The 24,152-nt window shown below is 39.1% G+C and overlaps 1 protein-coding gene across 3 annotated transcripts in view; it reads right to left on the bottom strand.

The window, feature by feature from the left end:
* HPSE2 (heparanase 2 (inactive)) overlaps window positions 1-24,152 on the bottom strand; it is a 608,936-nt gene that overhangs the window by 28,078 nt on the left and 556,706 nt on the right. For all 3 annotated transcript variants that reach the window (XM_077780539.1, XM_077780549.1, XM_077780559.1), the window contains one exon: window positions 592-737. In XM_077780539.1, the coding sequence (XP_077636665.1) occupies window positions 592-737 (146 nt within the window). The remainder of the gene's footprint in view (window positions 1-591; window positions 738-24,152) is intronic.

The following is a 24,152-nucleotide window of genomic DNA, read 5'->3' as shown; positions in this document are numbered from 1 at the left end:
AAAAAAAGGAAGACTAGATTTTATTTAATCTCTTAACATTTAAAATAGCTGGAAAGATTTCTGAAATTCTGAAAATGGTTCTAATGCTGGCATGACTACCTTTGGGCACTTCTGACTTGGGACACTCTGGTCTAGGGCTTGGTTTCTAGTGGTATAGCTCTCCAGCATGCACCTTAGAAACAGAAACTTATCTCCTCAAGCCCTGCTGGTGGACCAGAGGAACAAATTTTATATCTGTAGCCTTGATTCAGGCATAGGTACACATAAAAAGCCTCATGGGCATTACATCAACTGGCACAGAGACAATGCTCAATAAAAAATTTGTTGGATGAAGAAGTAAATGAACAAATGGCATGTATTTTTATGAACTTTTTGTGCATAAATCCTCTGAGAGTGAGAAAATGGCTTTGCCTGGAATAAAAGCTATTTATCAGAGATCATATGAAACCTGCAAAAACCAGGAATAAAGCAAGAAGCAGTTTACAGTAAGTCTTACAGGGGTCCCCAAATATTATGGGGGAATTTTAAGAGGGGCCCAAAGCCTGAAGCCCCTTGGGAGTGGTTTTCTGTGACATCTTTCTGCAGACTTACTTGTGGTGGTTTGTGCAGTGAGCATAAATCCTTAGTTTGTCCCGGATCACTCTGCCTGGCCGTGGCTTCCGTTGGAGCCCAGCCACATGCACAGCCAAGACTTTGGGACCAATCAGGCGTTTGTAAAGGAGGGAGAGCCAGTAGTCCTGAGGGGAACAGAGAGATGGAGAGTCAGAGAAAGAGGCATGTTGAGTGTCATGAGTAAACATACCAATACCAGAAACCACTTCTTACCAGGGGTACAGTGAACCACAACTAATGAGTCCCTAATCCTGTAAGCATGTCAACCCAACAAAGTGTTCACCTTGGGTTGATGATGAAATGGGCATTGTCTAAAACGGCCTTTTCAAATGACCAAATGGGGTAAGTGGTGTGGACTCAGACCAGCCTACAAAACAAATGAATCAAAGTTTTTCACATATGAAATAATAACTTGGTAGGGCCTTACATTTTTAACTTTCTTTTCCTATGACTTTACTTTCATACTGGTTTATGACCTGTATTTAACTATAGAATAGAAGATTTTCAATCTTTAGAATTGTCATCAGTATGAGAATCCAAAATGTCATCCTCCAAATATTGTCACTAAAGGCTATTAGTGTGGTGAGAGGAGATGAAGGTCCGCTAGGCAAAAGACCAGATTCTCCTGGATTCCAGGCCAGAAACACAAACAGAAGAATGTTTGCAAACCATGGTGCTAATTCTTGGTCATCCTCAAGAATTCTAAAATAAAAAGAGTAATTCTAAGATAAAAGAATGTGATGCTTTTAACCCTTCCAGCATCCATTTGTAACTGATTAATAAATACTCAATCTGTGACCCACATATGTATTTGAACTTACAAATGCCTATTCACTGCCACCTTAACTTCCATGGTATTTGCTATTATCATATTTTGTTTTTATGCTTTTGATACGAGATATATTTTGTATTTTGTACTTGTTTTGTATTTTCTCTTAATATCCGATTATGGGGTAATGACTTCAATGTTCATAACTCGTCATGTAAAAAAGGTCTTCCTAATTTTTTTAGGGGCTTCCTCCCTCCCCCTCCAGTTCTGGAATTCCATAATCCTGCCATTCACTGCATTCCTGCTATTTAAGGCCTTAAAGACATCAAGCATCTTTTCTCAGCCTTCATCTTTCCAGGAAGAAACATTTTAATGATCTTCTCTTTTCCCCCTCTTGTATGGTCATCTATAACATCAGCTGCTTAAAAATAAATGTCTGGGGCGCCTGGGTGGCTCAGTCGGTCGAGCGTCTGACTTCGGCGCAGCTCATGATCTCCCGGTTAGTGGGTTCAAGCCCTGCGTCGGGCTCTGTGCTGACAGCTAGCTCAGAGCCCGGAGCCTGTCTTTGGATTCTGTGCCTCCCTCTCTCTTTGACCCTCCCCTGCTCATGTTATCTCTCTCTCTCTCAAAAATAAATAAAACATTTAAAAAAATTAAAAATAAAATAAAAATAAAAATAAATGTCTGTTGAAGTGCATAAATCAGACTCAAGTCTCAGAGCCCTTTTGCCACCAGAATAGCTCTAAACCAGCCCTGAGTAGTGAGCTCTAAGCCTTGCCTAACCATCTACCTTAATTAACACTAAGTGTCCTCAGAATGGCTGTTTAATATGGCGTCTTAATATTTAAAATGCTAAGTATTTTATCATTGTCAATTACAAAAATGAAAAAAAACCTCATTTGTTCAATTTGCTCTTATTTGACTATAATTTCTATATTTTTGATTTGAAGTAAGCTTCGTGATTATCACAGTTACCCAGTTTCCAATGGGATATCCACCTTTTTGATACTGATTTTAATATTTTTAGTAAGAATCTTTGGAATATATATGGAACAAATATTCCACCCAAATTTGTAGTTTACTTTTTATCACTTTTTATGATTTTTTGACATGGCCAATTTAAAAAAAAATTATAGGAAAAGATATCACTCTTTTGATTTCTTTAGCTTCTTTTATTTTTAGAAAGTCCTTCCTCACACAAGGATCAGATCAATATTCACTGATATTTCTTCTAGTTCTTTTTATAATCATTTAAAAATTTAACCTCTTAATTCATTGAAAAATATTTTGTGTATGGTACTAATTATTTTCTAAATTATTTTACAACTAGTTGTAGCATCATATAATTGATAACCTATTCCAAATTCATCTTTTTCACATACCAAGTTTTACATATATGTAAAAATGTATAAATATATAACATGTAATATATGCATTATAATTTGTAATATAACATTATCCATTTTACATCATTTTCATTATTATAGTTTACATTTTAGTATCTAGAGATTCAAGTTCATTTCATTTATAATTTTTCTTCCTTCATTCAAACTTTCTTTAACTAGTCATATACACTTATTTTTCCAAATAAACTTTGAAATCATTTTTTGTAATTTCTTTTACAAAAACTTTTGTCAATTTTGTTGAGAAATTTGAGGCTAGTGAGACTTTTATTCTATGTTTGTCTATTTTCTATCTTTTATCTGCTAGGATGCTTATAGAAGTCATGTTTTATTCTTGATATCTGAACTTTTATCAGGAATATGTCAATGTGGATTTCTGCATTAACTTGCTGATATTTGGGGAGTACTTTTGATCAGGAAAACTAAGGCTTTTATTTTTAACATGTGAGAATTTTCTATAAGTATAGCTTTGAATTCTTTTTCTCTCAGTTTGCTCTAATCTTTGTTTTAGGAATCTGTTTGTTAACCCTCCACCTTCAGTCATGCACTTCTATCATCTCCTTTCTCACTTTTGTTTTCACTTTTGTTTTCACTTTTCACTTTTCACTTTTGTTTTCACTCTGCAAGAGGNATCAGGAAAACTAAGGCTTTTATTTTTAACATGTGAGAATTTTCTATAAGTATAGCTTTGAATTCTTTTTCTCTCAGTTTGCTCTAATCTTTGTTTTAGGAATCTGTTTGTTAACCCTCCACCTTCAGTCATGCACTTCTATCATCTCCTTTCTCACTGTTTTTCACTTTTGTTTTCACTCTGCAAGAGAACCTCTCAGGTTTGTCTTCTGCATTTTCTCCAGGATCATTTCTGTCATCTGCTAAGTACAATGAGTATTTTAATTGTTATTACAGTTTTACTTGCCTTGTAAATCTTGTCTCATTTAGATTACCTGATTGTCTTGCACTCAGTTAAAAATTGTTTTCCATTTTATGTGTGCTACATATATGTTTTCCATATATATATGACAAATATTTATAACAAATTTTCACATACGTAAAACTTTCATGAGAGTTTGGAAGCGTATGAAAACCCATCACCCACCTGAAAAGCTACCATAATACCCACACAGTGGCATCTAGTTATATGATTCTTCCCTTTTCTGTTTTTGTGGCTTTTATTCATTGCTTCATATTCTGAAGCAATATATTATTTAATGTGTTAGCTTTATAAAAGTGGTATCATGCTGTATATAATTTTCTGTGACTTACTTTTTCATTATGCTTCTAAGATTTATCCAGGTTGTTGTATGTACTTGTCATTCATTCATTCTCAATATTGTATGATACCTTAGTGTGTGAACATACTACAGTTTATTTATCCATTCTTCTGCTGATGGATATTTGGCTTGTGTCCAGATTTTTGCTGTTATGAACAATGTGGCTTTGAATATTCTTATTCCTATTTCCCAAGACATAAGAGAAGATATCTGGAGCAGCATTGCTCCAATCGTGAATAGAAACCAGCAGCAGCCCCAGCACCCAGGTGCATCTCAGAAATACACATTTACAGGCTTTATCCCAGACCTATTGAATCAGAGTCTCCAGGAGTGGGGCCCCCAAACTGTGTGGCTCTGCAGGTGATTCTGGTGCTCGTTAAAGTGAGAGAAGCATTGTTGTAGAGTACAGACCAAAGAATGGAATGCTGTGTCATACACAAATACACAAATATTCAACTTTACAGGTAAATGCCAAACTGCTTTCCAAAGTGATTTCAATTATTTCAATCTACACTTCCTCTAGCAGTGTCTGTAGGAATTCCCCTTGACCCATTTGCTTGCTAACACCTGTTATTTTCTGACTTAATTTTTTGCACAAAAATCCAGTTCTTTTTGTGTGTTGTTTAAGAAGTCCTTCCTTATGTCTGGTTCATAGGTATTTTGTATTTTTTTGGTAACTTTTGAAGGTGTTTTCCTTTAATCATTAAATCTTTAATCAATCTAGAATTGATCTACGGGCATGGCTGTGATGTAGGTATCCAATTTCATATTTTTCCATGTGGGTAGTCAGTTATACCAGCATAATTGATTAAATTGTGTCTTCTTCCTTTCATGATCTGCAATGTCCTTTGTGTCATATATCAAACTTCCATATACTCATGGGTTTGTTTTGGGGCACTCAATTCTGTCACCCTATGCTGTCCTATATCACTGTCACACTGTTTTAATTACCATTGTTTGATATATGTCTTAAAATCTGGTAGAGCAACCCCTCCTATCTTATTCTTCAGGAATGGTTTTGCTAATCTTGGGCCTTTGCTCAGCCACAGACATTTCAGAATCAGATTGTTAAGTATCTAAACAAAATCTGCTAGGACTTTGGAATTTCATTGAATTTACAGCTCAAATGAAAAGAGTTTACATTTTTATAATATTGAATCTTCTTACCCATAAATACAAAAGGCAGTGAAACATAAACTCCTTCTAGTTATGGAATCTTTTTTCTTTTTTTGTTCCTTTTTTGTTTCTCTCTTTCAAAGTTCATAATCATGTAATTTTTTTCTATTAAGAAAGTATCTTAGATCTTTCACAATGAAAACAAATCTTGAAAGGAGAAGAAAACATGGAAATGTTTTCAGTTCAGAGACTGAAATCAGGAAACATTTTATTTTTAGGAGTTTTCTGTTAACCATTTTGAAGTAAGCATAGCAATAAGGAGAATCTGGTGTTAAGCCTCAAACTTGCCCTGTTGGCAGATTCACTGATTTTCCACTTCTAGAGAAAGCACTTTCAAAGGGCTTCTATATTCCTTTTCTCCCTTTCTTCTCTGCTTCTGCTTTTCATATTCTGTGAAAACTATTTGCGATGACCTCTTAATTTCCATTTCCAAAAGTATACATGGATGGTCAAAAGCCTTATTTCCCCACCTCCCATCCCACCCAACTCAGCCCGCAGAATTCAAGGATAGTGTGCTCAGGTAAAGCATGTGATCTAGGCAATAGCTGTGTGTTTCTCAGATGCTGTAGGTAAATGCCTTTTTAAAAAAAAATCTGTTTACATTTAGCTCATCCATACAGTTAAGCACACATATATTTGTAATAACATTGTGTGTATAGGTGTATAAGCAATAGGTTGATGAACATGAAACAGGATAATGGTCATGCTGGGCAGGGCAGGAGGAATCGGGAATGGCATAATAGAGAACATAGAGGCTGATAGTGTCTTCCTGTGAGACTGGGTGGTGGAATCAAGGTGTTGATTGTATTGTTTTGCTTTAAAAGTAACATGTAGGATTGATAATCTTTTGAATGTGCCAAATAAGATATTAAAAAGATAATAAAGCAAAATTATGGATGCATTAGTTTACTGGAGCTTCCCTTCTGAAGATGACACTGTTGATCCACCAATAGGCTGGCATCTCTGAATTGTTTTGTCCATAGAGGTGGATTCATGGTGACAGTGTTCCTAGTCCATCATCTCTTTCCTCAGGGTAAGGGAGGATTTGTGTTGGTGTCCATTGATGGCAGTTTAAAAGTCAAGGTGAATGTGAAAATTTCCCCTTTACTTAGATTCATGTGCCATGCTCAGACTCTTCTCTCACTTTGATCTTTTCTCAGTTCCCTATTTATCCTACCTCTTTTTAAAACTCCACCTTCCCTGTCTCTCTGTGCTTATGTCTCCCTCATGTACACCAGCTCTCAGCAGGATCAAACGATATTTCCTATCCGCCTCCCTCCAATTGTCCCTCCCTTCCTTTCTCCTCTTTCTTTTATTTTACTACGAATATGTGCCGTTTACATAATCACAAATAAAACTAACCAAGTAAAATGATTTCTGAGTATCTGTTAAGGAAATGACATGAAAAGGCAGAAAAAATTACCTTTATGCACAGAAAGATAGGAAAAAATAAAGAATGCACAAAAATATCTAACAACAACAAAAAGACATTATATGAAAGAAAGATGGAATATAAATAGAAGTTTTCAGATAATAAGAGTCATCAAGAAGAAAGGCTAATATAATGATTTTTATGTCAGTAATAAAAAAAAAAATCCAAAGCAAGGAATGCATCACAATTTTCACAAGACAAAGAGAGACACAAACAGACATTCTTTATGTGTATCAGACATTAGAAGAGGTGGAAGAAAAATAGTGTCCATTTATTAGCTGGAGAGGGAAAACTAATAACAGGTGACACTAAAAAGACAGAGGTTTTAAATCTTTTCTTTTTCTTTACTATTTGTCAAAAAGTCAATTGTTGTGTGAAAGCCAGACAATGCAGTATATGGAGTAAATTGAACCAAAATAAATGGGAAAAGAGAAAGAAACTGGCAGAATTTGCAGAATTTACTGGATTAATCACTGAACTGTGTGTTCCTTGAGGTCTAAGACTACTTACCCATTCCTTGCAGGAGGTGCTAGAATTAAATTATGGAACGTGCACTATGTTTAAGGTTCCATGCCAGGCATTCGGGATATATTGGCGAATAAGACAAACACAGTTGTTGCTATTATGGAGCTTATATCTAGCAAGAAGAAGTTCCTTAAGTCAATGAGTTAATTTCAATAGTGCTAATGATAGTAAAGGGATCTATGGGACTAATATAATAGAACTTGTGACCCCCTGGTGGGCTGGTGAGGAAGGAAGCGTCTCATGGAGTGAGAGACTTCATTTAAGATTTGAGGGAAAGAGGGGAGGGGCTAGAAAGTGTTTTGGTCAAGAGAAAGAGCTTAAGCATAGTCTCTGAGATGGGGAGGAGTTTGGAATGTTTGAGAATCTGAAAGCAAACCAGTTCAGCTTGGAGCTCAGTGTTGAATACAAGATGAAGATGGCAGGGCCAGATTTCGTAGATCTCAGGATTCCAGATTTTGTCTTAATATAAATGGGATACCACTGTAGAATTTTAACAGAAAAAATGACATTATTCAATTTACATTTAGCAAGTTGACTTTCACAGCTGTGAAGAAAATGGTTTGGAGAAAACCATTTAGGAGGTTAGTTTAGAAGAAAAATGATCATTTGATTAAGGTGAGGAAGTTAAATTAGAAGAAGAGGGATTTGAGAAATATTTAAGAGATGAAATTGATTGAGTGTGGTGATTGATTGGATACAGAGAATGAGCATGAAACTGGATTCGGAGCTTTTTAAATGCTCAAATCCTCAATTCCAGAGGATGGGATAGCTACAGCAAGACAAAAAGAGCAGTGTATCCCTTCTATCCTCACCCCACCTCCTCCTAACCCAAACTCAGCCCACAAAAACTTCGCAGCATCAAGTTTTGCCAGGGATACTCAAAGAATATACCTAAAAGATAACAATCAAACAAAGCGATAGTGATATCTAACAAATGTGCACTGGTTAAATATTTCCTAATGTATCCCTGAAATTTAGTTCTGAAGTTTCTTTTTTATCATTTTTAGTGCATACAAATCCAATGCACGTTTTTGAAATGTTCTGTCTTTATTCACTTACTTTACTCACTACTTCTCACATTTACTATTTCCACTTATCTAGAGCTGAGTAAGAGGACCTTTGCTTTAGACAGCCAAGGTCTGGTCCTCCTGCAGCAGCACCCCTCTCCATGGAGCAAGAAGGCCACAAGGCCAAGGGCCATGCCTCTTTCTAAACCATGTTCTGAGTCCCTGTGACCCCAGAATTCTCTGCTCAGATAGTCCCTAGCTTATAGTCAGGACTTGCATTGACCTCAACCAGGAGACTGGCTTCCTAAGAGTGGACTGTAGCTGGGAAGTGTGCACCACTAGGCTGAAAAGACAGTAAGGGGCAGCTGGTTATGGAGGTGTGGTCAGGGCTTGGGCTTGTAGACTGGGTTATCTACACTGTGTGACCATGACACCTTTGATGATACACTAGGGGTAGGAAGGGGGTGCTGGGTTGTGGCCCTAGGTGCTGACCAACCAAGTGAGAGCTATGAATACATTCTTTACTTCTACAAGCATTTTCTGAGCACATATTAGTGACATGCAAAGTTTTCTGTTGAGCTGGATGATACAAAGATGAACAAGACATCTTCCCATCTTCAAGGAACTTAGTGGTCAAGACACATATAAATAGTTCTTTGTAAAATGAGGCTGACTAAAGTAAACCCCACATGAGCAGAAACCACTATAGTACTTTGGGAGTTCAGAAGAGGAAACAATTATTATTATTTTTTAATGTTTTTTTTTTTCAATATTTTTATTTCTAGGAGAGAGAGAGAGACAGCGTGAGCAGGGGAGGGTCAGAGAGAGAGGGAGACACAGACTCTGAAACAGGCTCCAGGCTCTGAGCTGGCAGTCAGCACAGAGCCCGACGCGGGGCTCGAACCCACGAACCGCGAGATCATGACCTAAGCGAAAGTCGGACGCTTAACCGACTAAGCCACCCAGGCGCCCCGAGGAAACAATTATTTACAACCAGGAGATTCAGGGAAAGCTTCACAGAGAAACAAAAGTGGAGAAATAATTTGCTTAGAGTTGAAAGATACATATACAAATCCTGGACTGTTATTTATTGTCTCTGAACCTCAGTCTCCTTGTAGAGGTTTAATGAGATAATATATCTGGCAACATCTGTCAGAGTGCTTGGAAAATGAAATATTTAATACATGTTGCTTTTGCTTCTCTTTATTCCTTGAATGATTTTTTTAGCCTCATGAAAATAGTTATATTCCAGTATGTACATAGTTGTATTGCAAGTTGCCCAGAAAACATTAGCATAACTTGTATGTGTGTTGGAGGGGAGGGATTGGGTGTGTATATGGGGGGTGTGGTATGGGTATGTGTGTGTATGCATGTGTGCATGTGTTGTGAGATTAAAGATAGTTGGAAGGAAACTTCTTGAGATTAGGGCTTACCTTCGCATCCCCAGCGCCAGTGAACATAGATATTGGTACTCAATAAATATTTGATTGAATGAATGATCAAATGAAAGTTCACTTCCTGAAGGTGATGAGGGGTCTTCCAAGGTATAATGGGAATGACATGGTAACTTTGCAAGGTTCAAAGGCCATGGATTTCCTGGGCACTGGCAGGCCTTGCTACAGCTGCCTAAACTTGTTTAATCTCAGTATTTTCTTCTTGTGAGACGTATATATGCCCTGAAATGTGACAGCAAAATGACAAATATTTTTCCTTCATTGAGCCTCTTGTCTGACTTCCAATGTCACAAAAACCTAGTTAAGTTCTAGTGGGCACAAAGGCTACACCTATAGCCATCTTCATGTAGATATCTGACCTTTGAGAGCCACGAAGAAATGAAGTGGAACATCACTGTGGATGTTTGCACTAGACATGGATGCATGCCAGAGCTCACACGTAAGGGAAAGAACCCTGCTGCTCCAACTTCCTCCACAGAGAGGGAGCTACAGGGAAGATCCAGAAAGTTTCCACGTGACTAAAGCATCTTTGGAAATACTAAAAGCTACAATTTTCCCTGCTGCTTTCCCTAGAGGGAATGAAATCCCCTCCAATCAATTTTTATTTTTTTACCACCTTACTCACAACTATCAAATGGCTTCCCATTGCTTGCAGGCTAGAGACCAGTGGCTAAAACTAGTGGTTTTAACTTGACTTGGTCCCTTACCACCCTGCCTTTCTCTACCTGGCCCTTTATGTTCAAGGACATTGATGTTTTTCTACCTCCCACCTCAAACAGGGCCTTCTGATTTCTCTAATTACCTCCCAACCCCATCCCACACACCCCTCCGCAGCATGGGTGATCACTAGCTCATACACTTTGTTAACTCTTAACTCAAATATTAGCTTTAGGGTCACTTTCCCAGGGAAGACTTCTGGACCACCCCATTCCCTGTCTGGGCTAAGTCACATTTCTGTGTTATATGTTCTCACAGAGCCACAGAAATTGTTTCTCTTAGGACACTTGATTTAGTTTGTATTTACACATTTATGGGCAGGGTTTTCTGATTCATACGTTCCTTCTCTTTTAGACTATGGCCTCTATGATGGTGGGACTGTGTTTTCTCACAGTTGTGTGCCCAAGCCTAACATAGCACCTGGAACATAAAAGTGCTCAATAAAGAAGTAGAACTAGAAGGGTCTAGAGGTACCCATTTTCCCCTGGGGCTGGCTCCCTGCCCCTTGCTCCGCTTACTCAGTCTTATCTACAGCTGGACTTTAATCTACTTTGAAACAAATTACAGAGTTTTTCTGTACTCAGCCCCATCAATCTTAGACCTAAGAGAGGGTGAGAGGAAGCACTGGCTCAGCTGGGGCTCTGCAGTGTGGTCAGTGGCAGCAGGGAGGAACTTCTAATCTAGTACGATGGGTATGATGCCCAAACCGGTGAACTGGGTGGAATCAAGACCCAGGAAACCTTCAAACTAGAAATGCATCCCAGACGGTCATCACTCAAGGGGCACCAGAAGTACTGGGGTATGAAATCAGAATTCCAGAAATACTGCAAATGTAAGCAATCATAAGCTTGCACAAAGAATTATAAAGGCCTGTCTTTAATCTGCTCACTGAGACAAGTAGGTGATGTTGTCTGGCTTCAAAATGCCAGGGGCAGAACAGAGAAGTTTGCTGTAAAAAGAAGCCAAATTATATGCTTTCAGTGAGAGTTATTTTTGGCAAAATATGCATTTAAACTGTTCTTGTTTCAACAACTTTGATAGTCAGATCATGAAAGTCTAGCATGTCATTGAAACATTTCCTAGTATTTAATATTAAACATGAATTGCCAAATGGTGCAGCCACTGTGGAAAGCAGTTTGGCAGTTCCTCAAAAACTTAAAAGTTAAACACAGAATTACCTCAACACAGCAATTTTACTCCTAGGTATACACCTCCAAAGAACTGAAATCGAGGACTCAAATAGATACTTGTGAGTGAATGTTCATTATAGCATTGTTCACAATAGCTGAAAGGTGAAAACAACTCAAGCGTCTCTCAACGGACGAATTAAATGTGATATATCCATACAATGGAATCTTATTCAGTCATAAAAAGGAATGAGGTCTGACACATGATACAATGTGGATGAACCTTGGAAACATTATGCTAAGTGAAACAAGCCAGACACAAAGGACAAATATTGTATGATTCCACTTACATGAAATATCTTGAGTAAGTAAATTCAGAGATACAGAAAGTAGAATAGAGGTTGCCAGAGGTTGATGGGGGAGGTGAGAATGAGGAGTTAATGCTTAATAGGTAGAGGTTTCTATTCAGAGTGATGAAAATTTTTTGGAAATAGCAGAGATGGTTGCACAATATTGTGAATTGCCAATGAACTGTATACTTAAAAATGGTTATATTAGCAAATTTTATGTCCTATATATTTTACCAGAATGAAAAAAAAAAAGGGTTGCCAGAAATAATCTTTCTTGAGAATAGCACGGCAATATGCATCCAAGTCTCAAATTGCTGCATACCCTTTGGCCCAACAATTCCACTTTTCCCAAATAAATAATCATAATATGTACAAGGATTTGTCTGTAAGATGGTTGCAGTAGCCATTGTTGGTTTTGTGCCCTAAATTCCTCCTCCTTCTGATTACAGCATCTGGATTGCTACTGGGAAATGATTCAGCCATAATTGTCTCTCCTTGAGGAGACTAAGTGATCTTACTGTGCCAGTTGGACTTTCTCTCCAGGGAAATATAGAGACTGAATAGTATGGCCAAGCACATCATTTATTCTATGGAGTGTCACTGGTGCTGCCTCCTGGGTTCCATGTTGTCCTGGATTCCATCCTCTCTAAGCTGTGTGCTTCAGATTTTCAACTACCCCATTTCTTCTCAGCTTAAGTTCCCTAGATTTCTTCCTTCTCTCTTTTTCCTATGGCTAAAGAATCTTAATTGCCTCAATGATCATTACAGCATTGTATTTAGTGGGGGGAAAAGGCTGAAAACAATTAAAAGCTCAATAAATAAATTACTGGAAAAAATTACAGTAGATTGAACTATGGATATTTTGCAGTCCCTAAAAATTAGATTTTAGAAGAATAATTAATGATGTCAAAAGATGTTCATTATAGTGTGTAGAAAAAGAGCAGTCTCAACACTTCCACACAACACCCCATGTTCATCACAAGTTCGTCCTTAATCCACACACCTTTTTTAACCCATCCTCCTACCTCTGGTAACCATCAGTTTGTTCCCTATGGTTAAGAGTCTATTTCTTGGTTTTTCCTCTCTTCTCCCCTTCCCTCCTCTTTTGTTTTGTTTCTTAAATTTTACATATGAATGAAATTATGTTGTATTTGTCTTTCTCTGATTGACTTAGTTCACTTAGCATAATACTCTCTAGCTCCATCCATTCCATTGCAAAAGGCAAGATTTCACTCTTTTTAGTAGCTGAATGATATTCCTCTGTGTGTGCGTGTGTGTGCATGCGCATGCACACACACACCCCAAATTTTCTTTTTCCATTCATCAGTTGATGGACATTTGAGCTCTTTCCATAATAAAACATCAGGGTGCATGTATCTCTTCAAACTGGTATTTTTGTATCCTTTGGGTAAATACCCAGTAGTGCAATTGCTGGATCGTGGGTAGTTCTATTTTTAACTTTCTGACTAACTATTTTTAACTAACTCTATACTGTTTTCCAGAGTGGTTTCACCAGTTTGTATTCCCATCAACAGTGTAAGAGGGTTCCCCTTTCTCCACATCCTTGCCAACAAACATTGTTTCTTATGTTGTTAATTTTAGCCATTCTGACTGGTATGAGTGTGATATATCTCACTGCAGTTTTTGTTTTTTTTGTTTTTTTTTTTTTTTTGAGAGAGAAAGTATGCAAGTGGGGGAGGAGTAGAGAGAGGGAGAGGGAGAATCTTAAGCAGGATCCATGTTGTCAGCACAGAGCCCAGGTCAGGACTCAATCCCACAAACCATGAGATCATGACCTGAGCAAGAATCAAGGGTTGGATGCTTAACTGACTGAGATACCCAGGCGCCCCTCTCACTGTAGCTTTGACTGTATTCCCCTGATGATGAGTGATGTTGAGCATTTTTTCATGTGTCTGTTGGCCATCTGTATGTATGTTAAGCGTTGAATCACTAAACTCTACACCTGAAACTAATATTACACTGTATGTTAACCAACTGGAATTTAAATAAAAACTTGGAAAAATAAGAGCAGCTCTAACATAGGGTAATCCCATTTTGGGGGGGAATTAAGTGTCTCCATGGAGTTAAACTTGAAAGATATACACCTAAATGAAAACAAAAACTATCTCTGAGTAATACTATCTTCCTTCACCCAGTTTCTTGAAAGGTCCATTCTCCTACACTTCTGGGTCTTTAGAAACATTGTTTCCTGGAGCACTCCTTCTTCCCAGGCCCTGCCTGGCTAACCCTTTCACATTCTTTGAATTTCTGTCTAAGCTTCCTCTTAGAAGACACTCTGAAGCCCTGAGTCCAGGTTAGGTTTTCTCTTGTATGTGATCCTGTGAGCCCTAGGGTTCCTCTTTACAGCAGTTTTCACAACGTATGCTAATTGCCTACTGACTTGTATGTATTGTCCACTGGACTCTTTGGTGAGATCAGAGTCAGTGTTTTCTTGAATGCTTAATACGTGTCTCACATGTACTATTTCATTAAACTTGCTGATGAATCCTCTGAGGAAGCACTTATTTTTCCTCTTCACTGGTGAGGGTCTGAGGCTTAGAGATATAAAGCAGTGCATCCAAGGGTTGGAGCATCTAAGACACCTGCACTAGCACGGTGTCTGGGTGTTTAGTAAATGCTTCATCAATATTTGTTGAATGAATGAATGAATGTACTAAAATTACATGGGTAAAGACCACTATTGCAGCTCTCTGAATCTATAATTAAAAAGTGTTAGAGTGTTTCCTTAATTCTGCGAGCTGTTTTAGCAAATTATCATACCTGAGGAGAGAGTCACAGGAACCCTGACTTATATATAGCAGGCTATTGGTCAGAAGTACAAGGGACAACCTGGGATTTGCACTGGCATCTGAAGTGGGGTAAGTCTTGTGGGACTGAGCCCTGGTGGGACCTGATGCTATTCCAGGTAGAGAGTGTCAGAATGAAATTGAGATGCAGGACACCCAGGTGGTGTCAGATAATTGGTTGTTAGAAGTGTTGTGTATATGGCAGAATGTGAGAGTAAAGGAAAAAACAGTGAGTCTTCTCAGACAGATTCCTGGTCCCAGGCAGTTACTTTTTATCCATGATGCAGTGGAATATACTAGGAATAATCCCTTCTCTAGGATCCAAGGGATCTGGAGAAACCATACCATTTCCTTGACCCTGAAACAGAGCAGAGCTCCAGCCTGAGCACTATAGGTATTTTGGGCCTGATAATTCTCTTGAGACAGTCTGTCCTGCATTGCAGGATACTTAGCAGCATCTCTAGCCTGCAACTACTGGATGACAGTAGCATACCCAAACGAAAATGTCATACTGCAAGCAAAAATGCCTCCAGATATTACCCAATCTCTATTCAGGGTTCAAATCACCTTCCCTCATTTGGCAAACCACTGACCTAGACTGCAGCTGGTGGAAAACACTGGTGCACCCCTATGTTTCAAAGGCTATCTCATAAATATACTATGGACCCATTCATGCTTCTTGTTTATGTATGTGGTGTGGAAGTATGAGGCATCCCATTAACCTTACACTTTACCTATGATGGTGGTATGTAAGAATGTCTAATATCTTGTTAATGATCATTTAAGAACTTTCCTTCCATTCACCCCAAATGATGTTTCCAAGCATGGAAAACTTGTGATACAATCTTTGCCTTTGCAAAAGAGCTGGTTCTCTAAACCACTTTTGGATTCCTGGACCCTTGGTATACTCTTATTAGAGGCAGAAAAGACAGGGTTTTGGAGTCAGGCAGCCTGGACTGGAATTCCATTAAACTCATTTATCTGTGTTCACTATAAGTCACTCAACTGCTCTAAGCTGCAAGTTCCTCAATCATGAAAACCTTCCTTGCTCCATCACAGTGAAAATTCAGGAGGAGATGAGGCCTGGGGCCATGCCTGGCCCAGTCCTGGTAAGCAGAACCAGTTTCTTCTCATAAATGTTTTCTTCCCTTGGTCTTGGATTACTACCCAGAAAATAGGAGTAAGAGAAAGCTTCTGTCTCAGTGTCCAGTGCCGCAGATTATTCCCTCAGCTCTTCTCAAAGCGCAGTGAGGGCAGGTGGTGAAGTCATGCTGGGATAATCAGGGAAGGCTCTTGAATGTACTTATAGCTTTAACCTGGACTGGTCAGAAGGAACTTGTGAGGCAGTTAAGTGAAGACTAGGCTTGAGTGGGTAGGGCATTATCAGGGACAGGTAAGAGGGCTGTGGGTACAGAATTTTATTTCACTCAGGAGGCCTCTCTGACCTCATTTTGCAAGCTATACTATGGTGGTGGGGGTGGGGGGTAATTGAAGTCAGACTTGGGTTCTAGTTCAACTTTACTACTTTCTAGGTGAGATTACCATCTTGGGCAAGTTACTTATTCTTCAAGCCTTAGGATCATCATTTATAAATTAGAATAATGCTTGCACCTATCCATCATAAGGATGTTGTGAGGATGAATAAGACTAATGTATGCAAAGGGATCAGCCCAGTGCCTGGTGAGTGGTAGACAGTGAAAAACATTAGCTGATGTTACTATTTTTTTTAATGTTTTTTTTAAATTTTTATTTATTTCTAGGAGAGAGGGAGAGAGAGAGAGAGAGAGAGAGAGCATGAGCAGGGGAGGGTCAGAGAGAAAGGGAGACACAGACTCCGAAATAGGCTCCAGGCGCTGAGCTGGCAGTCAGCACAGAGCCCGACGCGGGGCTCGAACCCACGAACCGCGAGATCATGACCTAAGCGAAAGTCAGACGCTTAACCGACTAAGCCACCCAGGCGCCCCAGCTGATGTTACTATTAATAATCATCTTCTGTAAATACCTGTGCTTATATCTATTATATTGAATATATTCTAGAAAGGATGAATGATGGAGAAAATGAGGACCAAGGTAGATAAGACAGAATTCAAATAACTAACAATCAAATGAGAATAAGTAGAAGATAAGGTATATATGAGAGAAAATGCAGGAACAAGGTAGATTAAGTAGGTAAAAAGGACAAAGGTTAAAAGTAAACAGCAGCACTTTTTTGTACCACCTATGGTTGCATTACCTGTGTGCACCACAGCCTTTGAGAGCCAGGCCAGAAACAAGGTCTTGCCTTCACGATAAATGAATGGATAGGTAGTAGAAGGACTTTTTGTTTAGAGGTTATCATCATCATCATCATCATCATCATCATCATCAGTCAGTCAGTATTTACTAAGTGCCTGTGATACACTGGACAAACAGAAACAATGAAGACACACTTTCACACCTTAAAGAGCTCATAGTTTACCTGGTCTCTAAAGAAACTTTCTGAGCTAACTCTGAGGTCCCACTTCTCCTTCCTTAATTGCCTCATCCTTTGGGTGTTGGTAGGCAGAGGGATGCAAGCCCCGATCTTGGAGGTCTTCTCTCTCCCCAGACTTGTCCCCTTTTACCACCAACACTTTTCTGTACCCAACATATTTGTACAAGTCAGGAAAGTTAAGTGAATTTTAGGGTTTATAGAAGAGACATTATAGGAAAACACTGCCTTCTAGGCAGGCTACAGAAGCTGAGCCAGTGAGAGATTTCTGGAAGGGCATTTGGAGAAAAGTTGGTTTGTTCCTTTGTGAGGGTGGCATAATGCTAGCACCTTTCTGACTATAAAGAAAAGAATCAAGTCTGTGAAGTCAGCCACAGCTTAATCACAGCTTTCATAGGGTCAACCAACCCCAGCCCCAGAGGAGATATTTTTTGACAGCCACTCTGACAAGCTCAGGGGATTCAGAACACGAAAGTGAAGGTGGTCGCCTTGCAGACAGCTCCAGGAAAGCTGGTGCAGGAACACTGCATTGTCCACAAGCTATTTTGCAGCTGCTTCAATTAAAGACTTCAACTCTATCTGAGGAGCAGCAACATCCATGAGAGCCAAACTGGATTTCTCCTTGGAAAACAAGCTACAGACCACATCTTTATTGTACAGACACTCATTAACAAATATGTAAAAAAAAAAATAGTCAGAGAAAGATGTTTTCCTGCTTTGGAGACTTTTTAAAAAGCATTTAATTCAATCTGGCACGCATGGCTGAAGCTGAAATGGCTACAATGTGTAACTGGTGGGAAAGCATGGTTGAAACAGTTCTGTCTATCAATCCACTATCTACAGGACAAATATGCCCAGAATTCAACTGGTGCGAGGAGAAGGGGCTAGCTCTCACTTTTTCTGAGTGCTGAAGAAGGGTTTTCAATGCTTGAGGCACTTCTAAGTTCAGGGTTTTTCCTGAGAAAAGAAATCCTGGCTGCAGACAACTGGGTTGGTCCCTCCATGACTCCCTTTGCTCCTGAGCAGAAGTTAAATTGCTGGGCAGGCCACCCTCGCACCATCTATGGAGAAATTTAAGAACTGATTTTCAGGAAATTGTCCCAAATAACCTCACATTTTACTTTTTTAAGTGTAGAATATGAATATGTTATCTGTGCTTAATGGAGTCCATTAAGGTGGTCTGGACTGCAGACTCTGCTCTACAAGACCCATATTCAAGTGGATCCAAATCTTCTAATAAAGTGAGATTCAAGGTTCAGGCTAAGGTCCATCTTTTAAGAAGAAACTGTATCTAATGGCTTTTATGATATTTCCATTGATATCAGGCTTTATGTGATTTTAAAAGTATAGTTAACTTTACAGTCACCAAAGTGTATTTACTGCATCCCAAAGTCAGTGCATGTGTGTGAAAATATGAATAGATAGAGTCAAGCTGAGGAGGGACAGAGAATCTTTGCTGTACTCCATATCCTATAATGGAAGATAGTAGGTACTTTGCTATTTGTGAAAAGCAGTGTGTGAGGCACTTCCAGGTTGTGAGAAAATAGGTCTTATGGAATAAAACTCACCTCCACTGAGGAAATCTAGAGAAGGAGAGACAGAGGCAGTAGAGAGAAAAGGTAGGAGACCTGCATCTATCCTGTGCCTTGAGGATAGTTCTCATTATGGTGACCATTTTTGTTGACACCAAGTAAAGTAGAGGACTGATAATTAACTGGAAAATCCATGTTGCCAAATTGGATCATTCTCAACAGAAAATACACTAGCAATAAAATCAACTAAAGTGGTCATCCATACAGCAGTCTAGCTCAGTTTTTCCTATCTGGATGTTTCCCTATGAGCAGGGACAACAAGCAGTTCTCTTGGTTGGGCACAGTACAGAACCACTGGAAAAGGTTTTTATCTCTATCTATTACCTTATCCTTACTATTCAGGGAATTACTAAGGGTTAGTGACAGGAACACTTTGGAGTAGGTACTTGGCTAATATATATTACTATTCTTAATAAGTGCACCTGGGAAACCACGCTACCAACCCAGTAACTACCTTTGATATTTTCAAACTCAACTGCCACATATTGGAAATCAATCATTATAAACCTGAAGATCTTCACTTATGGGGTTTTAAAGACTTTGAATAAAGAAATATTAGTTAACGGAGAAGCTGGAAATAATAACAACCTTGGCACAGAAACCCAGTAAGAAATAGAATATGAACCCTCTGAAATGTACAAAATTTTCAAAGTTCAAAGACAAGTCCAATGCCAGAAAATTGCCAGCTGGAAAACAGCTTATTGAACCCTGAATGAAGACATTATTATAAATCTCATTACATAATTTGATAATTCTGACATTTGCAAAAGCACACTGACTTAAGTCTTGAATTGCACAAAGTCAAATTCTCCACACAAAATAAGCTGGATGGAAAATTTTATTGTACTTTGCTCTGATTACTATTATTTAGTTTTAAGTGACAGCAGTTGTTTTAAAAGTATAAGTGGGACACTGAAAATGCATTTAAAAATTTCCCTTATGATTAGGAATTAAAGTCTGTGTCATATAGGTTCACTATCTTGCCTCTCCCTTCTTCCTCAGTGAAATTTCTGTGTCAACTATAATGAAAAAATTGGCAGAACTCCCTCCTGTGTTCTTTACCCCCTCAGCCAAAGACATAAACAAAAATTCCAGGTGTTACTGACAGACTGAACCAGAAATCCAATAGGTAGGGGCCTTTCATAACATAGTAAGGGATTTCTTTTGGCAGAGTCAAGGTTCTGTTCTACCTGCCTTCTCCCAACCACCCAATCCTATAACCCCTTCTCAGTCCCAGGGTCAGCTTCATGGGCATACAATCTATGCAACTGCACAAGACTGCATGCTCAGAAGGGCCTTGTGCTCAAAACAGTCCTGTGTTTGGCTTCATGCTATACTGTTGCCATCTTGAAATTCTTAATTTTGTTTTTGAACTTGTGTTTTGTAAGCAAAGTCTAATGAGACAATGGAGCATGCATATGAGCAGAGGAGATATGCACAATACGTGTTTCTGTAGTTCTTTGCTACCCAAGTGACATAAAATGTTTACAATGCCCAATGAGCACAGAATTTGGGTAGGTCATGATGTGTAGGAGCTCAGTGAGTCTGGAAGTGAGTGCAAGGTGAGTGTGTGTTTTATTCAATGTGTCCATTGTTCTGATAGAACAAAATACATATGGATGTACAAGTTATGAAATGCAAATTGTACAATTTTGGTGATTTGCCTGAAATTTAAATGCTTTTATATTAGCACTTAAGTCTCACATACACAATAGAAAGATGAATGGCAAAACTCATGTTATTTAATTATTTAAAGTTTTAATTGTTCTTTAAACAATTAGAAAAACTTAAATAGCAAATAAAAGATGCTGTAAGTCAGAAGAGAGCTGGCAGAAAGGAAAAAAGTTTATATTTTAGTATGTTTAATGACACTTTTTCAAAATTGAGATTCCACATTTTCTTTTTGCATGGGTTCCTGCAAATTAGGCAGATGGCATGATCAATCCTCACTTTTCTTAACAAGTCTGCAGCACTGCAGTGTCCCCTGCTTGTGCATTTTACAGGCATGTGCCAAATAACAGGGTAGGAAGCCAAGAACCAGAGAGAGACGGATGGGGTACCTGTGGGGAAACATGGAGGTGGGCTGGGATGAGGAGCATTTAAGCTCAGAAGGACAAGACTGGTAGAAAGATTCTTCAACATTTTACTTCCATAAAAGAATTTCTGAATTAGGCAACAAAAGGGAAGTGTTGTTTGTCATCTTTCGACACTGACCATAAATAATGTTTCAACATAAAATTTGTAATGTAATTCTTCTGTAGGTTGGATGCTCCCATAAGTGCAAGGCAAAATTACACACAGAGTTGTCTAAGAATGCATTGTCTACAATGTAATTTCCAACATTACACTCCCCTTAATCAGGAATATGATGATGGCCATCATACCTCAGTCAAAAAGTCCACAGCCCCAGAAGCTAGAGTTTCTGCTCTTTCTAGCCTTCTGGTATGGTTAGGTGTGGAAATTTAAGGGCATGTGTGTAGATGTAGGTATAGCAGAAAACTGGGTGTATCAAGGGAAATCTCAGCCTGTGAGTACAATGATTAGAAGTAAGTTCTAGATAGAATCTTTGTCTTTCATGAGTTTGTATTCACATGGGTGACAAGGAAATTATTGACAATTCTTATAAGAAAACTATGGCTTTGGTGGGGCTGTGAAATAGTAATGTGTATAAGTCATTTATACAAATGTCCTTTCTCTCACATTATTATACATAATATATTATTAGACATAGCAGATCAACTCTGCTGTAAATTTTATTTTGATTACAACACTAACTCCAATATTAAATTAAACTCTATAGCATAAAGTTTAGCACTAGTCATGGGGAACCAGTCTCATTCCAAAATCACATTTCCTTGGTTCAGATTTCAGTGCCTGTGTTCATGCAGCATGGCCATCTGCTCATGACTTCAAAAATAAATACAGAGAACATTGTTTCTAAAGGACCTGGGGGCTAAAACACAGAACATGGTCATCATTAAGTTTACAGATGACACTAATGGGAAGAAGGGCGGGTTGGGAATTACAAATAGGAATAAATGCAGGGTAGAGGCCTGGAGAGAAAATCTTAACCATAAAAGTGAATGATGGTGAAGGCCTGCCTTTGTGTGGTCATGTCTAGATTAGGATCAGGGCTCATTGAGGTTGGGGGAGGTGAAGGGGGTATAAATTTCTGGGGCCTAACATTCTGGAAGAGGGCCCAGCATCCAACTGTGCTACTATTAATTGAAGGCCCTTGCAAAGATGTTCAGCCAGTCCACCCTTGCTTGGGGGAGGGATGGAAACATGTTTTTAGAAGAGTTCAAAGCCATTCCGGGGTTTGTACAGTGTTGATGTGATTGAGGATACTGCTGTCTTGGGGTTTGTATAAAAGGAGATAGAAGGTGAAAAAAATATGGTTCCTCTGTTATCCTTACTCCCTTTCATCTGATCCATCTACATCACCTTTTGTTTCTATCTCATCTGTCCCCATCTGCACTCTTCACTGCCACTGCCAATGCCCTTGTCTGAGCCATCATAGTTTCTCACTGGGTCCACAGTAGCATCTCTCTAGGCTCTCTGCCCTGGCTCTGAACTCTCTGCTATCTGTTCTTCACAGAAAAGTTCAAGTCACCCTCCTAAAACTTAAGTCAGGCCGTAGCAATTCCCTTCAGTGGCTGCTCAGTGCTCTTAGACTAAAACCTGAGCTCCTCATGGTGGTCCTCATGCCCTGCATGATCTGGCTCCTGCTTAGCTCTCCAGCTGCCTTTACATCCCTCTTCTCCACCACCCCGTGAATCCTCTGGATCTGCTCCCTTCTAGGGCCCTTGCACAAAAGTGTTCTCCCTAGCTCTTCTTGAGGCCACCTCATTCTCATCTTTCAGGTCTCTGCTTAAGTTCCTCCTCAGGGATCTATCTTTGCCACATCATCTGAAATAGCCCCTTCACCACATTTCTCCAAACCTTTATTGCATTTCTCACAATCTTTAGTAATTATTTTATTTATGTGGTTACTTATTATTTGTCTCTCCTCAAGATAGATTCTGAGCTTCTTGAGAGCAAGAAGCCATGTTTGTTTCCATGATAGCCATATTGCCAGAATCTAGTATGGTGTTAGCACAAAGCTGGCACTCAATAAGAATGTGTGAATAACTACACCAATTCTGTCATAAGACCACTGCAGTGCCCACCATATTTTAAAACTGGATCTCTGAATCCTATGGTTAGTCTTGGGGAAGGTATCTGCAGCTACACAGCTGATGAATGTAACTGGAGAGTAAAATAAACCATATTTTCAAGCTCCCAAGTTGCTTAGTGGAGGCCCTTCAAGGGTGGGATGGGTGGATATAGTGGCTGGTCAGGTGATGTCTGAACCCTCTATTGCAGCAATGGCAGCTTTGGCAAAAACATTTTTTCTTTTGTAGACTTTCCACCTAAATATCTATGCCTTGGGGAATGCCTCTAAATTTAGCATCACCTACATTCTCATTAAGGTGGCTTTAACATCTGCCTTCTAGATGGCCCAATGATGATGAGAGACCAGGATAACAATGAAATGGTTCCTCCTCCCTGACAGCCTCACAGCCGGCATCCCTCTGTTCAGCCCAGAGCCACTCATCACTCTCTTGTGTTTGTCTTCCCCCAGCCAGCTTTTAGTTCATTTGACTGGCTTTGATTTAACACACTTAAGTTTTGAAAGCTGAGCTTTATGAGATAGAGTTCTAGATGCATTCTCTGAGTCATATCATTTTACCAAAAAAGCATATGACGTGAATTTTAGAGGACATTTCCAGAGGCAGAGCTAAAAAAAAAAAAAAAAAAAAAAAAAAAAAAAGTCAGAGAGCAAGAGGATGGAAGGTCCTCTGATCAACACTCATTCTCCAAGCCACATGGTGATTCCATTAGTGGAGCTAAGTGTGTACCGACCAACCCCTGAGAGCCAGTGGAGGACAGACACCCAATTAGTTGTAACCTTTGACTGGTAAGTGAAAGGAGAGAACTATGGAAAATGAAGATACCCAGAAAGAATTTTGGAACCAAACCACTGGGAATTTCCCATCTGACATGTCAGCCGGAAGCACAGTCCCTCTGAGCAATGTGTTGTGCATTCTTTAGGATTTGGGGAGTCAAGTGATTGGGATGCAACAGCCCCAAAAGAGCTTCACAGTTACTGTGAATGAAAAAGGAAGGCCATATATTTTTAGAAAAAAAAAAACCATATAAATTTGACAGCTCCACCTCACTAATAGCAAATCCTAACTTTCTCTAGCCAAACTACTCTGTTTTCTTGACAGACTTGCACAGTAGGAAGACATTATGAAAAATTAGTGGGAACAACTGCAAACCGCTTATGGTACACTCTGGGCTCAGTCATGATGTCTTTAGGTCCATTCAGGACAGGGTAGGTCACCTTCCATTTTCAAAGACACACACACACACACACACACACACACCACTCACT

The sequence above is a fragment of the Crocuta crocuta genome, unplaced genomic scaffold (genome assembly GCF_008692635.1).
Source record: "Crocuta crocuta isolate KB4526 unplaced genomic scaffold, BGI_CrCroc_1.0 scaffold170, whole genome shotgun sequence".
Classification (NCBI taxonomy): Eukaryota; Metazoa; Chordata; class Mammalia; order Carnivora; family Hyaenidae; genus Crocuta; species Crocuta crocuta.
This window is presented reverse-complemented; position numbering and strand designations above follow the sequence as displayed.